General features: G+C 46.3%; 2 protein-coding genes across 2 annotated transcripts in view; one reads left to right on the top strand and one right to left on the bottom strand.

Moving 5' to 3' along the window:
* HSPA12A (heat shock protein family A (Hsp70) member 12A) overlaps window positions 1–1,065 on the bottom strand; it is a 113,965-nt gene extending 112,900 nt beyond the window's left edge. Inside the window, exon 1 of the mRNA XM_079793567.1 lies at window positions 926–1,065. Coding sequence (XP_079649693.1) covers window positions 926–928 — 3 coding nt within the window. The 5' untranslated portion in view covers window positions 929–1,065. The remainder of the gene's footprint in view (window positions 1–925) is intronic.
* On the top strand, window positions 927–24,488 carry ENO4 (enolase 4; the record flags this gene model as incomplete). The annotated part of the gene is made up of 14 exons (XM_079793574.1): window positions 927–1,091; window positions 4,557–4,685; window positions 5,702–5,892; window positions 7,854–8,011; window positions 9,852–10,021; window positions 10,116–10,247; window positions 11,667–11,720; window positions 13,804–13,860; window positions 15,484–15,651; window positions 18,417–18,542; window positions 19,852–20,047; window positions 21,655–21,722; window positions 22,455–22,572; window positions 24,308–24,488. The coding sequence occupies 14 exons, from the start codon at window positions 927–929 to the stop codon at window positions 24,454–24,456; spliced, it is 1,881 nt and encodes a 626-aa protein (XP_079649700.1). The 3' UTR covers window positions 24,457–24,488.
* Between the last annotated feature and the right edge of the window lie 198 nt (window positions 24,489–24,686).

The following is a 24,686-nucleotide window of genomic DNA, read 5'->3' on the forward strand; positions in this document are numbered from 1 at the left end:
ACAGACCGTGTAAGTGACCTGCTTAGGTCAGAAACACAAACAGGCCAGAGTAGCACATCAACAGCCCTGTGCACCTCGGCCCGTTCCGCAGCAGAAGCACAGGGCGGGGGTGGGGGGGGGGGTTGGGGGGGGCGCATGCAAAGTCCTAGGATCCTACAGGACACCTGGCAGGGGCTCTGAAGCCCAGCAGGCAGCTTGGACGTAAAAGGGCAGGATGCAGGCAGCCTGCGAAGGTTTTGGAGCGGGAACACGATCCAGAAAGTCTTCTATACCCTACCCCCCAGCCTTCTGAACCCTAACCATCCTTAAATTTCACCCCAGATCTTTTTTCCAATCCACTGATTGAATCCGACTAACCTCCTCCCGGGAGACCGCGACAGAACGCCCCGGCTCAGGGCAGTGAGTGAGTGAGTGAGTGAATGAATGAATGAATGAATTAAGTCATTAATTTCAGGGACCTGCGCAGCGTAGGGAGCATACCCTGAGTTCTTACAAACCTCCCCAGGAGGGTAGGCCGCACGGGCCGCCCACGCCACCCGTCCTCAGAGGTACGAAGGGGTGGGTGGCGAAGGCCGAGGGCCCCGAGTTCCAGGGCCACGGGTCCCCGCGCCGCCCCAGGCTCGAGTCCCCCACTGGAAGCTGGGGCTCGCCTCCCACACTCCCACAAAAGGCGCTACCTGCGATCGCTAACTATTTTCCCATCTGGAAAACGTCGGGAGGGGGGAAGTGGTGACAAGCAACGGCCGGGGTAGCGCCAGTCGGGAAGCGTGAGGGAGGAGGGCTGAGGGGGTCTTTCCCAGCTCCCGCCAGGGGACGGGAAGCCTCGCGAGATTTGGGGTCGGCCTCGGCGTTTGCGTTGCTTAGCGACGGGGAAGACGCTCGCGGGCCCCCAGGCTAACCCCCGCGGTCGCCTGAAATCGCCTACCATGGGGGCCGAAGGCGGCGGCCGCAGCTGTGGGACCACTAGGGAGCTGCAGAGGCTGAAGCAGCAGGCTCTGGAGTACTACCGGGAGAACGACGTCCCGCGCAGGCTGGAAGAGCTGCTCAACTCCACCTTCTACCTCCAGCCTGCCGACGTCTACGGGCACCTGGTAGGGACCTGGGACAGCACCCTTTTCCCTCCAACCCTCCTCCTCCCCCCCGCCCCCCCGCCCCGCGCTGCGGCAACGCTGTGCGCCTGCGCCGCGAGGTCGCGCATGCGCGTCGCTGCCGCGGGGTTGGCGACCGGGGATGTGCGGGAAGGCGATCCTCAAGGGCAGAAGCAGAGCGGGTAACCTGGGGCGGAGGAGATTCCAGAAAGAAAGTGGTGGACAGGAAGCAGCTAGAGGATAGTGGGCTCCAGGCGGATTGGTTGCTACGGCGACAGCTGGAGGCCTGCCAGGCTGCCTCGGGACCGGCCGGCCCCGGCTGCCAGTTGTTCTTGTAAACACAGACCTGAACACCGCGCAGCTCCGTTGACCAACCTCCCGCGGCCTCCTCTTGATCACGGGATGAACGCGTTGGCGTTCGCTAGGACTTGGCCATGGCCAACCCGGAGACCTCAGACCCAGCCCGCTCCTATTGCTTCCAAGTTGCATTCAAATCAAGCCTGGCTCCTGCCTGGATGCCTGTCCCCACCTGATCCCACCTACGTAAACTTCCATTTCAGATCAAAGCCTTGGCTGCTGCGCCCTGGACTAATTGTCCTTCAGCGGGGCCCAGTCCCTGGGGCATTTTTTGGATGCACAGTGAGCTCCGTGGAGAGCAGGTGCCTTTTCCTATCACCTTCCTGGTTGCTGTGCCCACTGCGATTTCTGGCACAAACCTTAGCCCTAAGCAGTGAGCAGTTGAAACAAAGGCAAGTGTTTTCTCACTTCCAGACCCATACGTATTAACCAACACCTACCTCCTGGAAGGCAGCGTGCTTGGGACTAGAAGGAATTTGCACTATGGTGAGGTATGACAGGAGCAGAGCATGTAAATGCTGCGAAGAAGCCGGATGTGTTTACAGGGTTCAAAAGCACATTTTATGGAGACGGTGGATTCAGAGAATACTTGAGGAATGATTGTTTTTCTCTCAGGGCCTATTATATCAAAGTTGGGGGTGGAATGAGGGCGAAGTGTGTATTGAGTTCCTTGTGTTAAGTGCTTTATATGTTATTTCACTTAATCCTTGGGACCCCCTGTGAGGTAAAAATTATGGTCCTGTTTTACAAATAAAGAAACTGGCCCAGTGAACTTAAATTTTTCCCCAGGGGCACAATGAACAGGAGGGAGAAATCAAACCACGTCTTTGTCCCTAGTACCCAGCAGAGTGGCTGGTACATGGTGGACACTCCACAACTATTGATAGGATGAATGAATGAATGAATGAATGCAACTCTGAATTCCACTATTTCTTGCTAGAGGAAATCTTGAAAGTTAACTGGTCTAAGCTCCTCATTTTACAGAGACACCGAGCTCTTGTCTCATAGCTGCTTTGAGCAAAAGCTAAGCCTGGAAACTTGGACTCTGGTTCCCTAGTGTCATGCTCTTCCCAGTCTACCAGGCAGCCAGGACTTTAGTTCGCATAGCTCTCCGAGAGTTTATACTTTGGTTAGAGACAAAGCCATATATTCTTTTAAAATGGATACTAGATAAGGTGATATACAGTAGTGTGCTGGACTGAGGGACAGATCACTTAATCTTATTAAAGGATTCAGGGTTGGGGAAGATCCCCGTAGGCTGTAGTGTCTGGGAACGTTTTGGCTTGGACTTTGAATGTTGTTAAGGAATTTGGGTGGGCAAAAAAGCAACCACCTTTTCCTTATCACCGCCCTAGTTTGAGCCTTCCTTATTCTCACCTAGTCTCTCCTTCTATTGAGTCTGTCCCTCATGGTGCTGCCAGAGCAACGTTCCGGATCTTAAATCTGAACATGGTTCTTTTGCTTAGAAACTCCTGTGGCTACCCTTTGCCAGCCGAGTAAGATCAAACACCTTTCGGTGTGTGATTCATAGTGCTCACCTCTACCTCTGGTAACCCTCCCTCCCTCCCTCCCTCCCTCCCTCCCTCCCTGGCTCCTCCTTATGGCCCACTTTTCCCTAAGGCCTGAAGTTTCCCACTTCCCTCCCCTTTGCTTATCCTAGTCCCGTGGTCGGCAAACTGCGGCTCGCGAGCCACATGCGGCTCTTTGGCCCCTTGAGTGTGGCTCTTCCACAAAATACCAGGGCCTGGGCGAGTCTATTTTGAAGAAGTGGCGTTAGAAGTTTAAGTTTAAAAAATTTGGCTCTCAAAAGAAGTTTCAATCGTTGTCCTGTTGATATTTGGCTCTGCTGACTAATGAGTTTGCCCACCACTGCCCTAGTCCATCTACCAGAAGTATCTACACTGGACTTCCATCGTCTATCTGTTGAAATACTGCACCTCCTCCAGTGTTGAGCTCAAATGCCATTTCTTGCATGCTTCTCTTACATAGTAGAGGATTCAGACCCTTGTGGGCAATAGCCCTACTCTTTATTCCTCCCTCACAAAATTCACAGGTGAAAGAGTATGGGACTGGGAATCAGGCAGATGCTTAGCCCTGTACTAGCCTGCCATCTGGGTGGTCCCCAATGAACCATACCACCAGAGTGAATGGACTTGTGTGAGTCCCTTCCACATTGACTCAGAACTTGGCCTTGTGACTTGCTTTTATCAACGGCTCATTGGCAGGCATGATGCAGAGGCTGAGGCTTGGGACGTGCTGCCATACAAGCCTGTGGTCTTGGAACACTCCCTCTTAGAACCTAGTCATCATGCTGCTGCGCACAAAGACACCCCATTACCCTGCTGCAGGGAGAGGCCGTGTAGCGAGAGGCCCTGGCACTTTGAGACGGGTCCAGAATGCGGAGTCATGAGCCTGGTGTGCTTATGAGAGAGCCCTGTACCTTCTGTCTGAGCTCCTGAATGGAAACACCGTCTCGAATCTTTTTATTCAGGCTCTTTGCGTGGGCTCTCCACCTCAGCTTCATTCTCTTCCTTCCATCTCGTTCTTGGATCGCTTCCACATGGCTCCTGCTCTTCTTCCACATCAATGAAACTGCTATTCCTAAGGTTCCAACAGTCCTCTTGGACCACGTAATTCTATGCACGAACCGATGGCCAGTGCAACACAGCCTCTGCACAACTCTTCACCATTAAATTATCGGAGGCCTTGCCGGGAGGAATAAAAACTGGCCCACTTAAGGTTTCTTAACTTTTAATGCAGCCATGTTCTAGGGACCAATTGACTCAGGTATCATGGAGGGATAGGTGAGGACCAGCTAAAGAATGCCACAGGGCCTTTAAGAAATGCATGTGAGTTTCTGCTGAGAGTTGAAAAGACAACACATCACCCCGTGTACCGGAGACTCAGCATCAGGCGACATCCAAATCTCCATGAGGGAGGCTGGGGCAGTTCCCACAGAGCAGCTAGGCTCATCCTGGCATGAGGAGGACACTGGTGGGGGGGGGGAGGGGGTGCAGGTTTTTTTTTTTTTTAGAAACCAGAGTAACTGTGAATGACCTTTTAAAGGTAAATTCGTTGCGGTATCCTGATTTTCATCTTTCTGTGTTGAAGGCAAACTGCTTTTCTAAACTTGCGAAGCCACCCACCATCTGCAAAGTGGCGGGGAAGCATGTGCTGGACGGACTGGGGCTCCCCACCCTCCAGGTGGAGATATTCTGCACCATTCAGAATTTCCCCAAGGTACGAGGCAGCTTGAATGGGTTCTTTGCCACATGTATTGTCTATTTTGTGGGAAATGAATGTTGTGAAATACAGTGTTTGTGAAACACACCCACACCCGTATACATTTTTCGGTAGGCACGTACATAAAGTATGAGCCATACCATCAACCGTGATGGCTTTATTATGTTTCAGTGTAATATGGCACAGACATGACATGCTAACTTGAAGACGATCCAAGGTGGAGAAAGGAAATGGGGTAAAAATCCTTTGAAAACCTGACATTATTACTGTGATGAGTTCCATAAATCTACAGATAGGTTTATAGATTTATAGGTTTATATCTAGATTCTATATAGATTGAAAGATGTGTAGAGTGAACTACATAAAGAAAAATGCATTTTCATAATTTTAATAATTCATTTTAATTGCTACACTTTAGTAATTCATATGTATTATTAGAAACAATTTTGCTACAGTTTCTGGAAGGAAAATAATTATGATTAAATCTGTTTGTATACTTTTTGCTATTTATTGGAAAGCTAGTGATAAAAATGAACTTAAATATAAGGCTTTTCTAAGGGGATTTTTGTTGTTGCTGCTGTTAATCCTCAACCAAAGACACTTTTCCGTTGATTTTTAGAGAGAGTGGAAGGGAAGGAGGGAGGGGGGAAGAGAGAGAGAAGAAAAGACACATCGATTGGCTGGCCCAACTGGGGCTGGGGATCGAACCTCCAACGAGGTATGTGCCCTTGACCAGGAATCAAACCCACGACCCTTCTGTGCGTGGTTCCACATTCTAACCACTGCGCACACTGGCCAGGGCCTAAGGGGATTTTAATAAGGCAATAATTTTAAATGTCCCCTGAAGTTGTATTCCATAGTATTTCAATAGTTATAAAAATACCTCAAGGAAAATTATATATCCTCATTTTCCCTTTGAAAGTAGTGATAAAACATGCACATTAAAAGCCAGATACATTTCCCATTTTCTGCCAGAGGTAGAGAAAAAGTAGAACACATTGTATTCTTTTCAGTACATTTGTTCTGTGGTGATGGCGACTCACTTCGAAGTCTACGAGAACGCTGTGCCCGAGCTAGCTGAAGCGATGGAGGCAGAGAGGTTGGATGCCGTCAGCATTGCCGTGCAGTGGGTCAACGAGACCATCACCCAGGAGCTTCAGGGCCTAGAGCCCTCCAGCCAGGCTCAGGTGGACCAGGTGCTCAGGTAAATCTTCCACTTTGAAATGTAAGTGCAGTCCTAGCCGGTTTGGCTCAGTGGATAGAGCATCGGCCTATAGACCAAAGCGTCCTGGGTTCGATCCCCGTCAAGGGCACGTACCTGGGTTGCAGGTTCCTCCCAGGCTTGAGCCCTGTTGGGGGCATGTGCAGGAGGCAACAAATCAATGTGTTTCTCTCACATCGATATTTCTCTCTCTCTTTCCCTCTCTCTCCCACTCTCTCTTAAAAAAATCAATGGAAAAATATTCTTGGGTGAGGATTAAAAAAAAGAAAAAGAAATGTAAGTGTGCAATATAAATATATATGTTTCCTTTCCATTCACCTGTCAATAAAACACGTCTGTCATATCCACAGGACACAGCAGTTAGTCAGTGAAGAAGCCTATGCCAGAGCAGCAAACTTTAGCATAAAATGTTGCTTTTCTCCTGAAAACCATTATTAAAATTTTACTGTGGAAGGCTACATAAGGACTTCCAACCTCTTTCCGTGCATTGAGCTTCCTTCGGATTCAGTGAAAAGATTCTCAGGAATAGAATTAAGATTGGAGATGATGTCCCCTCCCTCCCTCTCCCCACCTCCTCATATGCCCTCATTGAGCATCCCATAGCCTTCCATATCATCACAATGAATGAGTGATGCTTATTTTCTGTCCTCCAGACAACCAGGTCTTCCATTCCTTGCACATAGGTTGACTCTGAAATGTGAAAACCAAGGGACTGTTTAGTGGGGCTTTGTGAGTACTGTCCAGTGCCCAGTGAAGTAGAGCCTGGCATTACTTTTCCTTTTGTACAGGTCCAATGCCACAATCTCTTGGCCAAACGAAGGTCAACTGGATTCTGTTTCTCTAAGCTTCATCACTTGCTTAATTGTACATAACATTATATTTGAGTTTGCTTCAGAGTTGGATCATGACCCTTGTAAAAACCTTTTTGTAAAATTAGTTTTTGTTTTCTGAATGCTATTACACTTATTCCTGTGTGTGTGTGTGTGTGTGTGTGTGTGTGTGTGTGTGTTTTATCTGTTATTATATCCTCAGTCATACCTTCCATTCTATACATTACTTCTTTTCTGGAGCTTTCTTTCCCCAAACCTCCCATCTGGACTGGCTCCTCTCTAGGTCCACTACAGAGATGCCGTAAGACATCCCTTTCTTGTTCTCCTATTGCCAGATCCCAGGTCCTCCTCTTTCTTAACTTGCTGGATTACATCCTTTAAAAGTAAGAATGAGAAAAGGATGTAAAGTTTTTGAGTTCTTACATGTGTGAAAATGTCAGCACGTTGCTCTCATGGTTGACAGTTTAGCTGAGTATAGAATTCTTGTTTCAAATCAATTTCTCTCAGCACTTTAACATCACTGCCCCACTGGCGTCTGGATTATTAATTAGTCTAATGCAAATCAGATTCCCATGTCTTTGTTGACGTATTGATGCTTTTTTTTTTTTTGTCGACGGGAACTTTTAGCCTCTTTTCATTCTGTGTGACTGAAATTTTATATAGATGTGCCTAAGTGAGATTTCCCCAAAGTTTTGTTAAGCCCCACCCTCCAAAAAAAGAAGTCCCACACATAGTGCTATATATTTCATTGTCTAGTCTTGACTCATTTTTTATTCTGACGGTCATTTATTGAAAAAGAAAATTCAATAGCCCTTAATCAAATTACATCTTCAAATTTACTTTACAAAGATAATCAAATCTCAAATAATTTAAAAACAAGGCTGAAATCTTTAAACATTTATTTCCAGGCCAAAATTAATTTCAGTTCTTGAACACAGTTTCATAATAGCGCCATTATATTTTGGCCTTGGAAACTGAAGCTGATTGTTCTTAAGTAGCTAAACAGCAGAGTTAATTATTAGAATATATTGGGGTCAGCACTAAAACATGACCAACATTACCAGGGATATTCCTAAATATGCCACTCTACAGCCCTATTTTCTTGCCATTAAGGACATTCTTTGAAAATAAAGTGCAAGAAGATAAGGAGAGAAAAGAATTGGAAAATAGCCTGGAAAACTCAGCAGTACACATACCTTCATCTCTAATACCACCACCACCAACAACTCCTCCTCCTCCACCTCCGGCAAAAAAAAAGGGACAAAAGCAAGGTCAGTGGCTTATCATCTTGCAGAACCTTTAGTAACAAACGTGTGAGGAAAAAAGGCTGAAGCTCAGACTGCCTTGTTGAGTTAGAGTCTCTTAGCTATAGACCTAGGTTGGGCTACCAGCAGGTACCATCCATGCTCCACGCCACTTCCTTGCTTGAAGCGTCTGTGTTGAGCTGTTAGGGTTTTACCCCATCTTACCCTCCATTTATTTGTTAATTTATTTTTGTAAGATGAACATATTTCTTACCCAGAGGTGAGCATTTACTAAATACACAAAGTGCACTGAATGGTGTGGCAATGCCGGAGACAAGTTGTATCAGTCAAAAGCAACCGCCAAATGAATATTCATTGATGGTCTCTGCATGTAATTCAGTAGTGGCTGTCCTCACCCTCCCAGGAGATTGGTCTAACATAATTTTTTTTTTGTCCAAGGCAATTCTCCTCCCCATCCCAGGCCTCAGCATCTGAATCTGTGAAATAAGAGACTTTGTCTCCTCAGTCTCTTTGGTCCCTGAAGGGGGAGGGTGACAGGGGGGACCTTTAACTGCCCCTCAAAATTTCCATTAGTTCATCAAGAAGCCACTCCATAATTTAAAGATAACCAACATTTTCTCAGTCCTATGTAACATGTTAATAAACAATGTATTTGGGACACTTTGCTATCGTAAAGCAAATAATCGAAGTCATCATGCCCTTTGCTCCATGCCTTCCAACAGCCCCTCCAGTAAGTTAATTCTGGAGCTGCTGCTTGTATTGTAACAGTATTCCGTATATCTGTCCAGCTAGAACACGCTCCTTAAGGGCATGAACCATGCTTTGTTCAATTTAGTACTGCCAGTGCCTAGCATGGTGCCACGTGCAAACTAAATACCCAATTCATGTGGGTTCCATTGAATAAAAAACCAGAACCAGAAAGGGACCAAAGAGACTGAGGAGACAAAGTCTCTTATTTCACAGATTCAGATGCTGAGGCCTGGGATGGGGAGGAGAATTGCCTTGGACAAAAAAAAAATTATGTTAGACCAATCTCCTGGGAGGGTGAGGACAGCCACTACTGAATTACATGCAGAGACCATCAATGGACATTCATTTGGCGGTTGCTTTTGACTGATACAACTTGGAACACAAGAGAAGGGAAGAAGTTAGAGGGGCCAGTAACTTGCTAAACATTTACTATGCGCTAGGTGCTTACATCTTACTCCACTTGTCTTACCTGCTTGACCCAAGTAGCTGTGGGGAAAAGAAGGAGACAGGAGGGGACACAAGAGACTGATGATGGATTCCGTGGTACCTACTGAGCCTGGGTGGCCGAGAACGTATGAGAGTGAAAGATGAAGGATTCTGGCTGGATGGTTAGGTCTGAAGGCATTTCTAAAAGAAAAAAGGCATTGGCTGGGGGCTGGTGAGAAAGATATATAGCTTTATGCATGAAGAGATGTTCAACATCAAGCTGGGTATACAAGAGCTGTGGTGGTATAGAGAAAAAGGATTTGGAATCCTCTCTTTTTTCACTTTCTGATAAATAGTGGGCAAATCTTTTGACCTCTCTAAGCCCTAGTTTTGTTAGATGGGATTGTGGGATAACAATATCTGCCCATATTGGATGTTCTACAAAGTTCTTAGAGAGGCGAAATCCATGCCTAAGGATTGAGCATCGGGGAGTGGTAAGTGAAATCAAACAGATAACTTGTTGGGGTTTGAGGTGGAGAATATGTTATTCTCAGCCTCAACCTTTCTTTGTGCTGAGCTTTTGTATCTGTAAAGTAAAGCCTTTAAAAAATAGTTTTCTTAGAGTCAAACTTCCTAAAAAGGAATCTGTTACCAATGTTTTCCCCTCCAGGTCGGAAGACTTCTATCACAGAGAAACCTATCCCACCTCCGGAACCTGCCGAGCCTGTGCTCTGTGGCAGCATGGCCATAGGGGCGGTGTCACTAGCCATCGCCAAAACCAGTGCCGCGCTGGACAGGAACCCTCTGTACTTCAGTATCGCATCCCTGAAGCACCAGCAGGTCAGTCTCCATTACATTCCAGCACAAGGGGCTTGGGCATCTCAGTCTGAATGGACCATGTTTCTCATTTCCTCTTGCTTTGGTTCTATTTCAGGAACAGCCAGCAAAGCTAACTATTCCGTTGCTAATGGTATCTCTGGTCAGCTGTGGGAAGTCATCGTCTGGGAAGCTGAACTTAATGAAAGAAGTGATTTGTATACCCCATCCTGGATTAATGGCTAAACAAGTACCTTACATTATCTCAGGCTACTTTTTCTAAAAAAGATATACTCTGTCGTCAATGAGTTTTTAAGTGTAGGTCCCAAGACTTATGACTCCAAGGGAGAGGGAGTTAAATGTAAAATGAGAAAAAAAAATATTTTAACAAATCAGGGAAATGGGAAGAAAGCAAAACCTCCAACAAACAGGAACACAATTAGACCACCCGGGATCTCTGCTTCATTACATCACTGACTCATGCTAGTGACTCACAGGGGAGCCACTTGCGTGCAACTCCGCAGGCCTTCTATTGGGAGAGCTGCGATATCTGGTCCATGCACTCCAGCAGCAACAAGAGGGAGCTGGCACTTTCCTGGCAGCTCATTCTGCCAAGTTAGAAACTCCAGGGCCCGAAGATGACAGATGGCAGATTGCCAGGCACATAAGAGAGGGTTAGTGCATGTTTATGGAACGAAGGAACCCTAAGTTGCACTTTTATACTTAGCGGTGTGCTATTGTCTATATTGTTCATGTCTTGGCTGAGTCAATATCTTTTTTTTTTTTTTTTTTTTTTTTTGGTTAATACCCGAGGATTGAGGTATGTGCCCTTGACCGGAATCGAACCCGGGACCCTTTGGTCCTTGGGCTGATGCTCTATCCATTGAGCCAAACAAGCTAGGGAAATATCCTTCTTTGAAGTATTCTACTAAGTAGGCATTGGGGAGAACTCAGTGTTCATGTTCTAAAGGGAATGTTTAGGGAAAAAGTACAGGAAGCTCCATCCCCTCTTAATACAGAGTGATACAGTAAAAAATCATTGTTTTTTAAACCCCAAGATGGTCTGTGGTAAAGAATTCTTTTTTAAATAGAATAACCATTGCCTCCCAATTTGTCCATTGCAGAAGACTTAGGATTTATCTCTGGCTCACCATCTGTCAGATCAAGTTCAGATCCTGGCGCCGGGATCTTTCCTGTAGTGAAGACTCGGTGTACTGTGTGGGTACCAGAGCACTGGCCTGCCGTTCTTTATCTGCCTTCCTATGCAGATCCCACTGTCATCAGAATACGCTTTTCCACTTTTTAAATGACCGTGGGTTTATAGGAACTCAAACACTATCATGCAGAATCCCTTCGTGACCTGTGACGGGTAGTGCAAGAAGGTCCCGTCAGGGAGACAGTGAAATAGAGTGAAGTGAACTTGATCCAGCCATCTGAACCAGCCAGTTCTGACAATGAAGAGAGGATACTGAGGAGGAAGAGCCTCTCATTCATGTTTGATGGACTGGAAACTGAGGGCTGATGATTAGCATTTAATCTTCTGATTTCGTAGACCTTGTCAGGGACCCTACAAATATCCTGAGTTAGAAACAGCTGTGTGTAGTGAAAATTTTTGTATTTAAAACGTCTAGACTGCAGTTGTGGAAGATCATGTTTATTCTACTTACAGAGTGTGGAGATGCTTATGGAAATTCAGAAACAAATAAGCAAGACAATTGAAACGGTAAGTAAAGAGAATCTATGGCATCTGGTTACTGACGCTTATATAACTTCTGGTGCCCAAATTATACTTGGCTATGGAATTAAGTCAATAGTGTTATATGGAAAATGTGTCCATTTGCTTTGGGTTTCCCTTATGAGCCAAGCTTATAAGCTGTGGGTCCAGCTTATAATGGTACTTAGTCTCATTTTGCTTTCTGAGGCAGCTGGCTCTATGCTAAGATCATCCTTAGGATTCCTAGGGAAAGAAAGGATTTGGCCCCTAGGATGTGAGGGGCAGTTTGGAATAGCAGTTAAGGCACAGGCTCCTGTGCCTGCTTAGAGTTCCAGTGTTGGGCAAACAAGAGCCCTTGGCCAAGCAGCCCTTGAGGGGGAAGGTCACAGAGGCAGGATGGCAGGCAGCTGTGAGTTGCCAGCTGTGCCATCGTTGACGGGCAGGGCTGAGGCCAGGAGAGGGATCCGATCCTTGTCTATAAATTTGCAGATGTGGTGCAGAGTTCCCCAATACCCCTCCACCCGGTTTCCCCCAACGTTACAGGACATAATGTAACAGGACATAATACCATGATATGTTTGTCAAAACTGAGAAACCGAAATGGCACATTGCTATGAACTAAACTCCAGACTTTACTCAAATTTCACTGGTTTTTCCACTAATGTCCCTTTCCCGTTCCAGGATCCAATCCGGGATCCCCCATCCATTTAGCATGAGGCTTTGCAAGCCCTAGCCCTTCAGCCCCTGTAGGATGGGGCCTGAGACATGATAGCATGGGGACTTGAAGGAACTTTGGCTCCAATGCTGTCTTGCCGGCACAGAGTCCATGCAGGTGGGGGCACCTCCCTCCCCTGTAGTGATGGGGTGGGGGAGCAAGCCGTACAGTTGACCAGAATTGCTTTAAGCACCAGCTTGGAGCCAGGTTCTTTGACACTATTCAGAATGCAGTCCTCTTTATGGGTGACCCACCTGCAGATTTGGACAAGTTAACCCTGACCTTGCACTCTGCTTTGCCCCTCATTAGCTGTGTGACGATGACTACCCATCTCATGGGGAGACTGTGAGGAGTGAATGAGTTCAATACAAGCAACGTGCTCAGAGTAGGAGCTGGCATAACAGTGAGCAGTACATAGTGGTGGTTGTTATCAGAGCAGGTGGAGGAAATCCGGCCTCGAGGATGAGGAAATTCAGGTTATCTGAGCTTTCTGCATTCAGCCCAACTTTCAGACGTCTTACTGCCTTTTGATTATACAAGTAGCTCATGAATGTACTTGTGAAAATTCAAATACTGGTAGAGCCGGTCACCTCTACCACCAGCTCCCCACCATGCCCATGTCTGCCTTGTTCACCACTGTGTCTCTCTTGCCTGGCACGTGGACCCGCTCCTCTGTTATTTCTACCAGGGGAAAGAAAGTTCAGCTGACTCCATAGTGCAAAGAGCAGGATAGTTGTATTTGCACGTACTTGAGTGTGAACCATGCTGATTTTTGACAAACATGACCCCGTTTGTAACCAGTAAATGCTGGACATGAAAGTGCAGCCTTATCACTCCCCCAAGTTGTGGGAACATGTCTTTGGGAAATACCTTTGCTGCTCATCTCAACTGACTTTAAAACACATCAGAGTCACCAGATTTAATGACCCTTGGCTGTTTTCAAAAGCCACCCCCCATCCCCCCTTGGAGGAGAAAGTTGTTCGCACCCTGATAATATTTGAAACAACATGTTGGGCCTGTGAAAGCAAATCCCACAGTGGTCTTATTCCTTACGGGCAAGGAGGGGACTTTGTATGAGTAATACTTCATTTATATGAGTAGAAATGCATGAACAAGCATCTATATGCCCCATAGATATGATTGGGGGCAGGAGGTAAGGATGAACTAGTGGGAACATGTGCCTGATTTTGAGAAATATTTTAGGGTTTATAAAAGTAGGGAGTGGCTGGCATGATCTGAGTGTGTGTGTGTGTGTGTGTGTGTGTGTGTGTGTGTGTGTGATTCACAGTGTGTCTGGCTGGGCTCCAGAGGCCAGAGGACCTGAGCTTTGCTTGCTGCCCACAGATAAGTGATACCCCGCTATCTTCTGTCCCACAGCCCCCTCCTCCAAAAGCAGAGACGAAGAAAGGGCATAATGGAGGCAAAAGAGGTCAGGTCAGTATATGCTTTTGGTTACCGCCCTTGTATGTGACGCAGTTCATCCACGTATTCCCTGCCCCTTGGGCTCTCCCACAGTCACTTTGCTCCAGGACCAGGGCTAATGCAAGGGGGAGTCTGCACTAAACCAGGAGCACTGAACCAGGCAAGCGAGAGCTGGAATACCACTCCACCCTCACCTTTCTGCCAGCAGGCTGGGCCCCGGCCTTCTCTGCCGGCAGGCGTCTGGCCAGCCGACGTCTCAGAGGAGCGTTCTGAGTAATAGGGTTACGTTTGAAACCCGAGGCAAAGTGTTGGGGAAGTTGAATCTCTCTGCTAACGAGATGAAAGACATATCAGGTGCTTTAGATTTTAATCACACGACTACCAAGGAGAGAAAGGCCCAGAAAGACAGCCACTCCTTACGCCTGGTCCCCGAAGGCACCGAGGCACCATTTCCGATGACACGTTGCCAGATCTCAGATTTTGCCCGGAGAGTTAGGCACACTGTTCTTGGGAAAATTTGCCATGTGGCTGCAAGAGCCTCGGGAGACCAGTTGAACTTGATCCGTTGGTCCTTTGGTATTGTGGGTGCTCTGAACACAAGAACTTCCCCAGCTCTTCCTTTGTCGAGTAGAAGGTTCCTCTCACTAACATCAGAAATGTTGGATGTACTGAAGGGTCCTGGGTTTGATTCCGGTCAAGGGCACGTACCTTGGTTGCAGGCTCGATCCCTGGCCCTGGTTAGGGCATGTGCAGGTGGCAACCAATCTGTGTGTCTCTCCTCTCCCTCCCACTCTCTCTAAAAATAAATGAGAAAAATATCCTCCAGTGAAGATTACAACAATAAAAATGTTGGATGGTTCTTAGAATTAACTAGGGCTATTGCCAGTAAAAAGGGGATATTTATACCTAAGTTCACACTTGATCTTGAGTGTGGTACACACACACACACACACACATACCCTTAAGCCCTCAGAATTACTGATATTGCTTCAACTTGTGTTATAATTGCACGTGGCGGTTCATGACACAGGCACATCAAGGCTGACCTCTCCGGAGAAGCATGTGGCTGCCTTGCCCTGGGGTCCTTTGACTCCTCAGATCTTCTTCCACCGAAATCCATCCTCAGCTGCACCCTCTGAGCTGAAGTCTTCAATCCTTTTAAAATGAAACCCCGCCTGAAGGAGGGCTGCAGTGCCAAGTGTTAGCAGTTATATTCCACTAAAGGAAAAGGAACACGGGAAAGAGCAGGTCTGGGGGAAGAGGGCAGAGTGAGGGACAGGCAGGACAGACGTCTACAGGGACAGCCTGGACATTCGCCAACCTGGTGGTGCAGCTCAGGTGAGCCCATGTGCCAGGGCGGAGCCAGTAAGCGGTAACATGCGCACCCCGAAGACAGGAAAGTGTGTTCTCCAGACCCTGCTCGAAATTACTCCCAGACACCACGGGGCAAACCTATGCCTGGAGGTCACCCAGGAGTGAGTGGGACCGAGACAGAGGATTAATCCAGAATCAGAGGAGCGCCCCCCCCCCCACACACACACACACCAGAGTTGTTTCTAAAATGTGCCCAACACGGGAGACTCCCAGAACGTGACGTGCTTTGCTTACACTCATCGTTTTCCTTTGACCTTGCAGCAGCCGATCACTGGCAAGATGTCCCATCTGGGCTGCTTGACCATCAATTACGACACCATAGAGCAGCCCCTGCTCCTCATACAAGGAATCTGTGCGAACCTGGGGCTAGAACTGGGGACGAATCTGTACCTGGCCATCAACTGTGCTGCGCATGAGCTGGTGGACTATGTAAGTTTCTTCTCCAGAACATTTGCTTTTTGTTGACGTCACATTATTTTTAAGTTAGAACTCAAAGGAAGAGCGGATCTGCGTATTTTTCAAACAGATCCTATTTTGTTGTTGTTGTTAATTTGAGAGGGTGGGGGGTCCCAAATATAAATGGAGTTGAGAAAGCCAAGTTAGCTACTAACCAGAGAATAATATAACCATATACATGCGTTTTAAAATGAACAGAAAACATCCTAAGTACATATAGACTTTCTGTAATAAAAGTGACTAGAATGGGTTGCTTACATTGCAATCATAAGAGCTATTGAGACATAATTTCATGGACTGGGATGTTTTGCTGAGTACAATCACTTGGTTGGTAAATGCTGAATTAGTCAAGTGTAAAAAGTAGATCCATTGTAACTGTGACTTGATAAACCCTTCTAGACACATGGCTCTCGAAGTTTGTGCTGTGACTCACTTTTTAAATATAAAACTACTAGAGGCCCGGTGCATGAAATTCGTGCACGGGGGGCAGGGGCGTGTACCTCAGCCCAGCCTGCACCCTCTATAATCTGGGACCACTCAGGGGATGTCCAACACCGGTTTAGGCCCGATCCCACAGCAGTCAGATATCCCTCTTGCAATCTGGGACCGCTGGCTCCTAACCACTCGCCTGCCTGCCTGCCTGATCACCCCTAACCACCTCTGCCTGCTGGCCTGATTGCCCCCTAACTACTCCCCTGCCAGCCTGATAACCCCTAACTGCCCTCCCTTGCCGGCCTGATCACCCCTAACCACCTCTGCCTCAGCCCCTGCCACCGTGGCTTTGTCCAGAAGGATGTCAGGAAGATGTCTGGTCTAATTAGCATATTACCCTTTTATTAGTATAGATTTCCAAGTTATTGAAGTTTATGGGTATATTTAGAGAATATACCCAATTAAGCCCATCACAGTGTTATCCACAGTCTGGGGTAGGGCAGAGCATTCGTGATGAAACTTCACCTAGGGACCACACCACATGAAGTTATTTTAAAAAGCAAGAGAATGGAAAACAGGTTTTATTTAAGAATGTTGTAGCCCTCACTTTCTTGGGGGACTTTATCAGCCATTAGCCTTTAAGTGTGGGAAACAGTTATGTTAGGAAAGCTATTACAGGTTGTCTGTTTTACACACATACACATACTTCCCATTTCCAAATACATAAATGCTGAGTCCAGGTTTTAGGAAATGCCCAGCACGTTCATGGTGACTTGGTAATTCATGTCAAATTCAGGGGGTATGACCAAATAGAATTTCGCTTTGATTTAGCATTCTAACTTTCAACTTCAAAGGAAAAGCTGAACGGTATATAGGAACCCTAAGTTTTAGCTGATTTCTAAAAGTTCTTTTACTTTTCTAAAGAAACTAAGCACATAAAGGAATGTTTAATGTACTTTGCTGTTCTTCACATAATGATTGGTTCCTAGGCATACCATTAAGAAAAATAATTGCATGTTTTCATCAGCAACGTATACCAAGAACTATGAATATACTGACTCCTAGTGCTAACTTGAATGGGTATTTATTGCTCAGACTGAGTAAAATATATTAGCTTGACATCAGATAATTCTTACACTAATATTAGTTCAAAGTCTAGCATTTCCTTACTGACAAGATAAGGGTTTAAAACCTTCAAGTATAGAAACTAAAAGTTCTTGCCCTTAGCCGGTTTGGCTCAGTGGATAGAGTGTCAGCCTGAGAACTGAAGGGACCCAGGTTTGATTCCAGTCAAGGGCATGTTCTTTGGTTGCAGGTTCCATCCCTGGCCCTGGTTGGGGCTCGTGCAACCAATCGATGTGTCTCACGTCAATGTTTCTCTCTGTATGTCTCTCCCCCTCCCTTCCACTCTCTCCAAAAATCAATGGAAAAATACCCTCAGGTGAGGATTAACAACAACAACAACAAAGAAACTAAAAGTCCTTGATGCTATTCAATGTGAAAAAAGTTAAGAAATCCTTTGCATTATGGATTTCTTAAGAACCTGCTTAATTCCAATGGAATCCAGTCCATTAGCGTCAGCAGCAGGAAGTCACTAGCAAACCAAACAGCCATTCCGTTCCCTTCCAGCTCCCTCAGTATCCCAGGTGCCATCCCTGAACACAGACTTGGAGGAAAGGTGCCGTTTTACAGAGAACCCACACAGGTCCCGTAGCCCTGCTAACCTCTGTACCTAATGACTCACCAGGCTTCAAATGAATGGGGCTGCACTAGAATTACACTTTCAAGACAGTACTGGTACTACTAGAACCAGCATGCTGAGAAAGGAGTGCTTTCACATAAATCACCCTATCTTTCAAAAGCCTAGCCCTGCTTTCAAATTCTAGAATATTCCCAGTAGAAGAAATTCGCTTGTTCAGTGTGAGTTGGAAGATGGTGGATTCTGGCGAGTGGGCAGGTTTGCGTGGCGCTATGGTTTGTTTTATGAACTTAGGTTGTTGCCCATTTACCTAAGCACCATGTCATAAACCTAAGGAAGAAATCATGCCTCTCCTACTCTTTTCTTAGTTTTTTTGTGCAGAAGGCTTCATCCGAAGTCACTGGGGCATGAAAGGGGATGGCGACTTGCTTTTCCCAGGTTAATATGTAACAGATGTTACAAGTAAAAGGGTACATTTCTTATGTGAATATGAAAAGAATCTGCTTGCAATCTTTTATGTGAAATGAATGAAAATGTATTTGAACCCCATTTTTGACATTTGAGGAATTCAGTGTTTACCCTCTAATATCTTCCTTACACTCGCCAGAGTAAGGGGAAGTATGAAGTGATGATGGGAACGTACAAAAACACCACTGAGATGGTTGACCTGTATGTGGATCTGATCAGCAAGTTCCCTTCAATTATCGCCTTAATTGATCCTTTCAGGAAAGAGGTAAAAGGATTCGCCTTGAATTTTATAATAAAATCTCATTCTTTTGGATCTGTCCTTTGAAATGTGTTGTAATTTGGGCTGGGAATGAGTTGCTTGCTTCCGGCATTTATGGGAATAGGCACTTACTAAGCAAATGAATAGCAGAAACACAATGACCTAGGAGTGTACCTGTCCACAGAATGAAGCAAGCTATCCCCAGGCACTTCAGGAGTATCCGTACATTTACAGGCAACTTAACTGATGGCCACAGAGCCCGCTGTGCTAGCTGGAGCTCCAATAGGTTAATCATAGATCATTTTCAAGTGCTCATGGCAACAGGACTTCCACTAGGCGAGTGGTCGGCAAACTCATTAGTCAACAGAGCCAAATATCAACAGTACAACGATTGAAATTTCTTTTGAGAGCCAAGTTTTTTAAACTTAAACTTCTTCTAATGCCACTTCTTCAAAAGAGACTCGCCCAGGCCGTGGTATTTTGTGGAAGAGCCACACTCAAGGGGCCAAAGAGCCACATGTGGCTCGCGAGCCGCAGTTTGCCGACCACGGCACTAGGCCAACTGTTTTTAACCTAAATCCAGTTACTACACATGCAGGAGAGTAACAAAGCTATATATACATATATATATATTTTTTTAAAAGGTTTGATTTATTTTAATCTATTCAAGCTAGTGCCTCTAACAAGTGTTGTTTATGTGCCATAGAAGACCATCTCTCTCCCTTCAAGAGCAAAACTGAAATTCTTGATTTATGAGTGTGAGAACCATTAGATAAACTGAACAGACACCCTCTCTGAGATAACACAAGGTTTCACGTTTGGGGGGCAGGAAGAGTGCCGGGTCTGGCTGGGATCCCCAGGCTCTCTCAGTCCCGTCTTCCCTTTCACGGCCTTAGCTCCACCCCGGGGCTTGCAGGAGACGCAGCCTGAGCTCAGCGCTTTCATCTTGTCTGCTTACCAGAAATAACAGCAGCATCTTCTAACCAGCCAGTCTTTAGCAACAGTATGGATAATAGAGCGGGTGAGGAAAGCCTGGGTTTGAAGAGCTTCAGAATCAACGTGGAGAACAGCAACTAATGTGGATAAACATTTTATTCACTAGATCTTTACGCTCAAATGCAATCGTGTTAAGTTTCTGTTCCGAGAAGCTCGTTAATCTGTGTGGCTGTGGTGTAGGCACCCTTCAGCTGCAGGTGCGAAAGGAAGCCATGTGTGTTATCTCAGAAGGGCGTACACCTGTATGTGCTATACGACTCTGTTGTTCTGTGGTTGTGTTCAATGCCTTGTAACGATCCATTCTTAACTATTCACCCAGGACTCTGAACAGTGGGACAGCCTCTATAACGCTCTTGGTTCCAGGTGTTACATAATTGCAGGAAGTGCCTCCAAAAGCATTTCCAAACTTCTAGAGGAAGGCAACATCCGCACCCCCAGATCCAGTGGGCGGATCATAAAACACACCAACCAAACGACCATGTCCGACTTGGTGGCAATAAGCAACCTCATCGACAGTGAGTAAAACAGCAGAGGTCGCAGACTCAGCATGAACTCGGTTATACAAGAAGCCCAAAACAGGCTGTCCGTTGGCTAAGAAAAAGCATGGGATAAACCCGGGAAGGAAAAAACAAACCCCACCACCTATGAGAGAAAATAAAAGCAGCTTCTTCACGCCACAGCGCCCCCTGCCAGCCCCAGCCCCGGAGGGCATCTCCTTTAGCGAGGGCCACCACAAAGGTGTGGGCCAGGCCACTGCCCTCTCAGCTGCACCTCACAGGACAGGGATCCCACTTGCTCACACTGGCTCTTTTTTTTTTTTTTTTTATTCCTCAAAAGTCTCAAACTGTTACCACCTTGAGGTCTTTCAACATGCTGCTCCCTCAGCCTAGAATGCTCTGTCCTGTCCTGTTACGTGGCTCGCTACTCCTGACCCTTCAGGTCTTCTTGCCTTAAGTGAAACCTCTTCTTGGCACATACAGGGTGGGGCAGAAGGAGGTTTACAGTTGTGAGTACATGAAGCCGAGTTTATTCCTGTATTATTATTTATTATTATGTTATTGGCCGTACAAATAACTGGAAACCTCCTTTTGTCCCACCCTGTCTCTGATTTCCCTGACTCCCTCCACCCCTTGCAGTAAACCTTTCCCATAGCAGCTTATTTCCCCTTCGTAGTAAGTACTGGCCACAATTACTCGTACAATTATTTAATGCCGGGTATCCACCACTTGGCTGTAAACTTCCATGAGTTCATGGGCGTCTTGTTCACTGAGGCACAGTCCCTGAAACATAAGTATCAGGAAGTAGGCAGAAGGCTAGTCTCAGACCTGGAGCAGGCCTCAAAGTGGGACCGGCACCCAGGGGCCTGGGCGGGTGCCGGAGAAAGGGATGAAAGGCCTGTAGACCCCAGGCCGGAGGCTGCCCCGGTCCAGGGCCCACCACTCGGCAGTCAGACCCTCACTCACTTCAGATTGCTGCTGTAGCTCCCGCCTCTAAACACACAAACACTGTCCCTGTAGGAAGAACTTTGGCTCACACTCCTTGTAGACTTTGGTCAATTCCAAGGGGTTTTGAGATCCTGAAATGATTAAATACTCTCAACGCTGCTCTTCTGACAAGTCAACATTCAGAATGACAGGCTCCTTTGAATAAAATTCTACACAGTGAGTTGTAAAATTCATTAGGTACATCAACGCCCCATGCGATGTCCTTGCACTTAGAGTGTCCTGACTCAAAGATGCACTTTTCTTCATTGAACAAGCACGAAATTGAATCATGGTGTACAGCTGTGGTCTTAGAAATGCTATTGATCTAATTTGAGCATTTCCCCCCTTTAGTGGAAATAATGGTGAATCTTACAATCTGTCATACCTTAAATTTGACGAAATGTAGCATTCATTTAGTATTTAGCATCCAAGCTACTGGAAAGGGGTGAACAGATAAAACCGGGGTTGGGGGGGGGGGAGCAAATATTTGGGTTAGCATTCTCAGGTGGTCAAACAATTGAATTGTCACGGGAAACTTTGAAATCCCTGGACATTTTTACATATTGCTCTCAGAGGCTCATGCATATGCAGATTGTTTCTGTACCGTGGGAAGCTGAAAAGAACTCCTCTGCCTGCAGGTAAGAAGCACGTGGCTGTCTTTGGCAGCACGGAAGGGGAGTCTTCTGATGACAGCCTCGTGGACCTGGTAAGTGCTGAAGGCTGGTCAACGGCAGAACTGCCGAAACACTGCTTTTACCGGGAACTGGTATTTCAGAGAAATCCAGGCTTTGGCGGGGAAAGCCCTGTAACCTTTTACAAAATAGGCTTGCCTCCTCCCTTTTGCGAAGAGCTAAACTTTGACCTTTTAAAAAGAAGAAAAATGGAAGTCCCGGGGAAAATGATGAGCACACTTAAATGACTGGGCTGTGCGCCTGCCGTCTCACCCCCTAAAACGAAGTGAGAAAGGCCAGCATGTTTTTAGGTACAGTCAGCGTGCCCACATGACCAGTGAGGCATGTGATGCAGGCACTCTCTCTGTCTGACACCCTCCGCTTTAAGCAGGCCCCCTTGCCTACGTAAGACAGAAAAATGAAGTGATAAGAGAAACACCCAAGTAGCACACAGGGACAGTGTCCTTTCAGCAAAATGTGACTTCTCCATTTCAAAAAAGTTGTTTTTTGCCCTAGCTCGTTTGGCTCAGTAGAGCGTCAGCCTGCGGACTAAAATGTCCCAGGTTTGATTCCTGCCAAGGGCACATGCCTAGGTTGCGGGCTCGACCCCCAGCAGGGGGCGTGCAGGAAGCAGCTGATCAATGGTTCTCTCTCATCATTGATGTTTCTCTCTCTCTCTCTCTCTCCCCCTTCCTCTCTGAAATAAAAAAATAAATTAAATAAATAAAAATAAATAAGTAAAATAAGTTGTTTTTCCCCTGGTTAAGGCCGTTGGACTGGGTGTCCAGTTTATCAAGTTGGGAGGTCTTTCCCGCGGAGAACGGGTGACCAAGTACAACCGCATTTTCACTATCGAGGAAGAACTTGTCCAGAACGGAACACTGGGTATGTGCTGCTTTCTGGCTTTGTTTTCACTTGGCCGTGAATAAGAGAACAAAGATGGGGAGAGGGGGAATAGAAGTCCCCCAGCAGGAGGGCAGGGGACTCCGAAGACTAGCAATAAGAGCTGACAAACCAGGATGGCATTTGCCACAATGTGTATTGTTTCCTTAATGGATTATCTATTTACCTGAATGTTTAAAACTCTCGCCGGCTGTTCGTCTTGATAAATAGGCTGCGTGATGCTTTTCAATAGAATTGATTGATTGGAATCTCCAAGCCTACCTTTTGTTGCGGTACAAATCTTAGCTGAGGTTTCTCTGCACAACACAGGAACATTAAAGGCAGGTTTTTCCTCATGGCTTTTGGAAACCACTCATTTTACTTAAGACAAGTAGGCAGCGTGTTCATTTTAATGTTGTACTTTGGGAAGGCTGTGGTCTCAAGAGAAATGAACCAATCACTTATGACACGGAACCTTTGTAAATTTGCATGGGTCCAGTCACCTTGTATACTGGCTTAACTGGAGAGAAACACTCCAAATATGCAATTCTACTTTTTATATTATTGATGGTGATGGCCAAAAGTACATTTGTAGCGCACGGAGACATTAAAAGGAACCAATTGTTATTGTGGAATTCTAAAGCTACTTGGTATTTTAAGATAGAATAAATGAATTGGTATACTGAAAACAGTATATGTTATGTAAATAGTGCCGACAATTAAAACATGCCATTTTCTGGGATGCTATAAATGAGATCTGTGAAAGGAGGTAGACGCATTATAGAATGTATTGTGGAGCACACCAGTGGAGGCAAGGAACCAGTCCTACTTTATGACTCAACACATACATTAAAGAGGAAAAAATATAGAAACCAATAGAACTTGTGATTATAAATGTGTCATGTTTGACATGTGTCATGATCTTGAAACACACCCGAAGATTCACAGAAAAGAAAGATATAATTGGGAGACCATCTCTGAGTCACGTAAAGGAAGTCAAAATTCACTTTGTGTTGTTGGTGTGTGACACAGGCTTGTTGTTTCAAACAGGTAACATCATATTCTCCCTACACATCGCCTGGTTATTTTTTATGTCATACTGACTCGTGGGAGCCTTAGGCTCCTTACATGACTTATCACATCTCCAGCCAGACCTAAGACGAGGGAAACAGCCGCTTCAGGGCATCAAAAAGGACCCTAGTGACCGGGGACCAGCCCTCCCTGGGGGCAGAGCAGGCCCCTGGGCTTTCCGGAATGGATGCACAGATGAATGGGAATGCTCGCACACTGGCAGAGCTCCATAAATATTAACAAACCAAGCGCCGGAAAGACAGCTACGAAAACACGGTCACAGCCCGCGGGGACCAGACCAGAGCAGTCTAAGTCTGCACTCGCTCACCCTGGAGTAGTCAGCAAGGGCTTGTGCTCATGCACAGGACTGGCCTTCCCTCTAATTTATCTTCTTCCTTGTAGCCTTTCCTGCTAAGCCACTGCCCAATAATCCGCTGCATGTAGAATGTCCCAGAAGGTTGTGTAAGGGTGCAATGCACACCCAGAAGACCAAGTGTATTGCAGTTCATGTATAACCAAAACAGGCCCATTTGAATGGTTCTGGAACCCTCTCTGATGGTGGAGTGACACCTCTGGGCAGTTCTGAGGATGATCTTTAAATCAAACAACGTCAGAATTGGCACCACTGGATGAGACAGTAAACATTATTGTCCTTGCTTCCTAATAGGTATCAAAGAAGAACTCACCTTTGTTCAGTTGAACGAGGAAGACGAAAAGGCTGCCGAGGAGCGGGAGGCCGCGGCTGCCCTGGCTGGTGAGCTGCCCGGGCGCCCGGAGCCCATCTTCCCCACAGAAGTCGTAGAGGAATCAACCTGAGCACGAGCACCTTCTGGACCGGGCTGTCCACACCCACGTACAGCCACATCCGAGTTATCAGGCCGGCAGGTCTGAAGTATGTCTTCTTCATACCGGTTTTGCTCTAAAACTTCACTAACTTGTCTCCCTTCTGTTTCTGCTTCTCCTTTACCAGTTGGTGAAATACACATGTAGCATTTCTGCCTGTCTGTGGTCTGTGTCTCACAGCCGTCACATTTCCTGGCAGGTTT

Source organism: Cnephaeus nilssonii (assembly GCF_951640355.1).
Source record: "Cnephaeus nilssonii genome assembly, chromosome: 16".
NCBI classification, from domain to species: Eukaryota; Metazoa; Chordata; class Mammalia; order Chiroptera; family Vespertilionidae; genus Cnephaeus; species Cnephaeus nilssonii.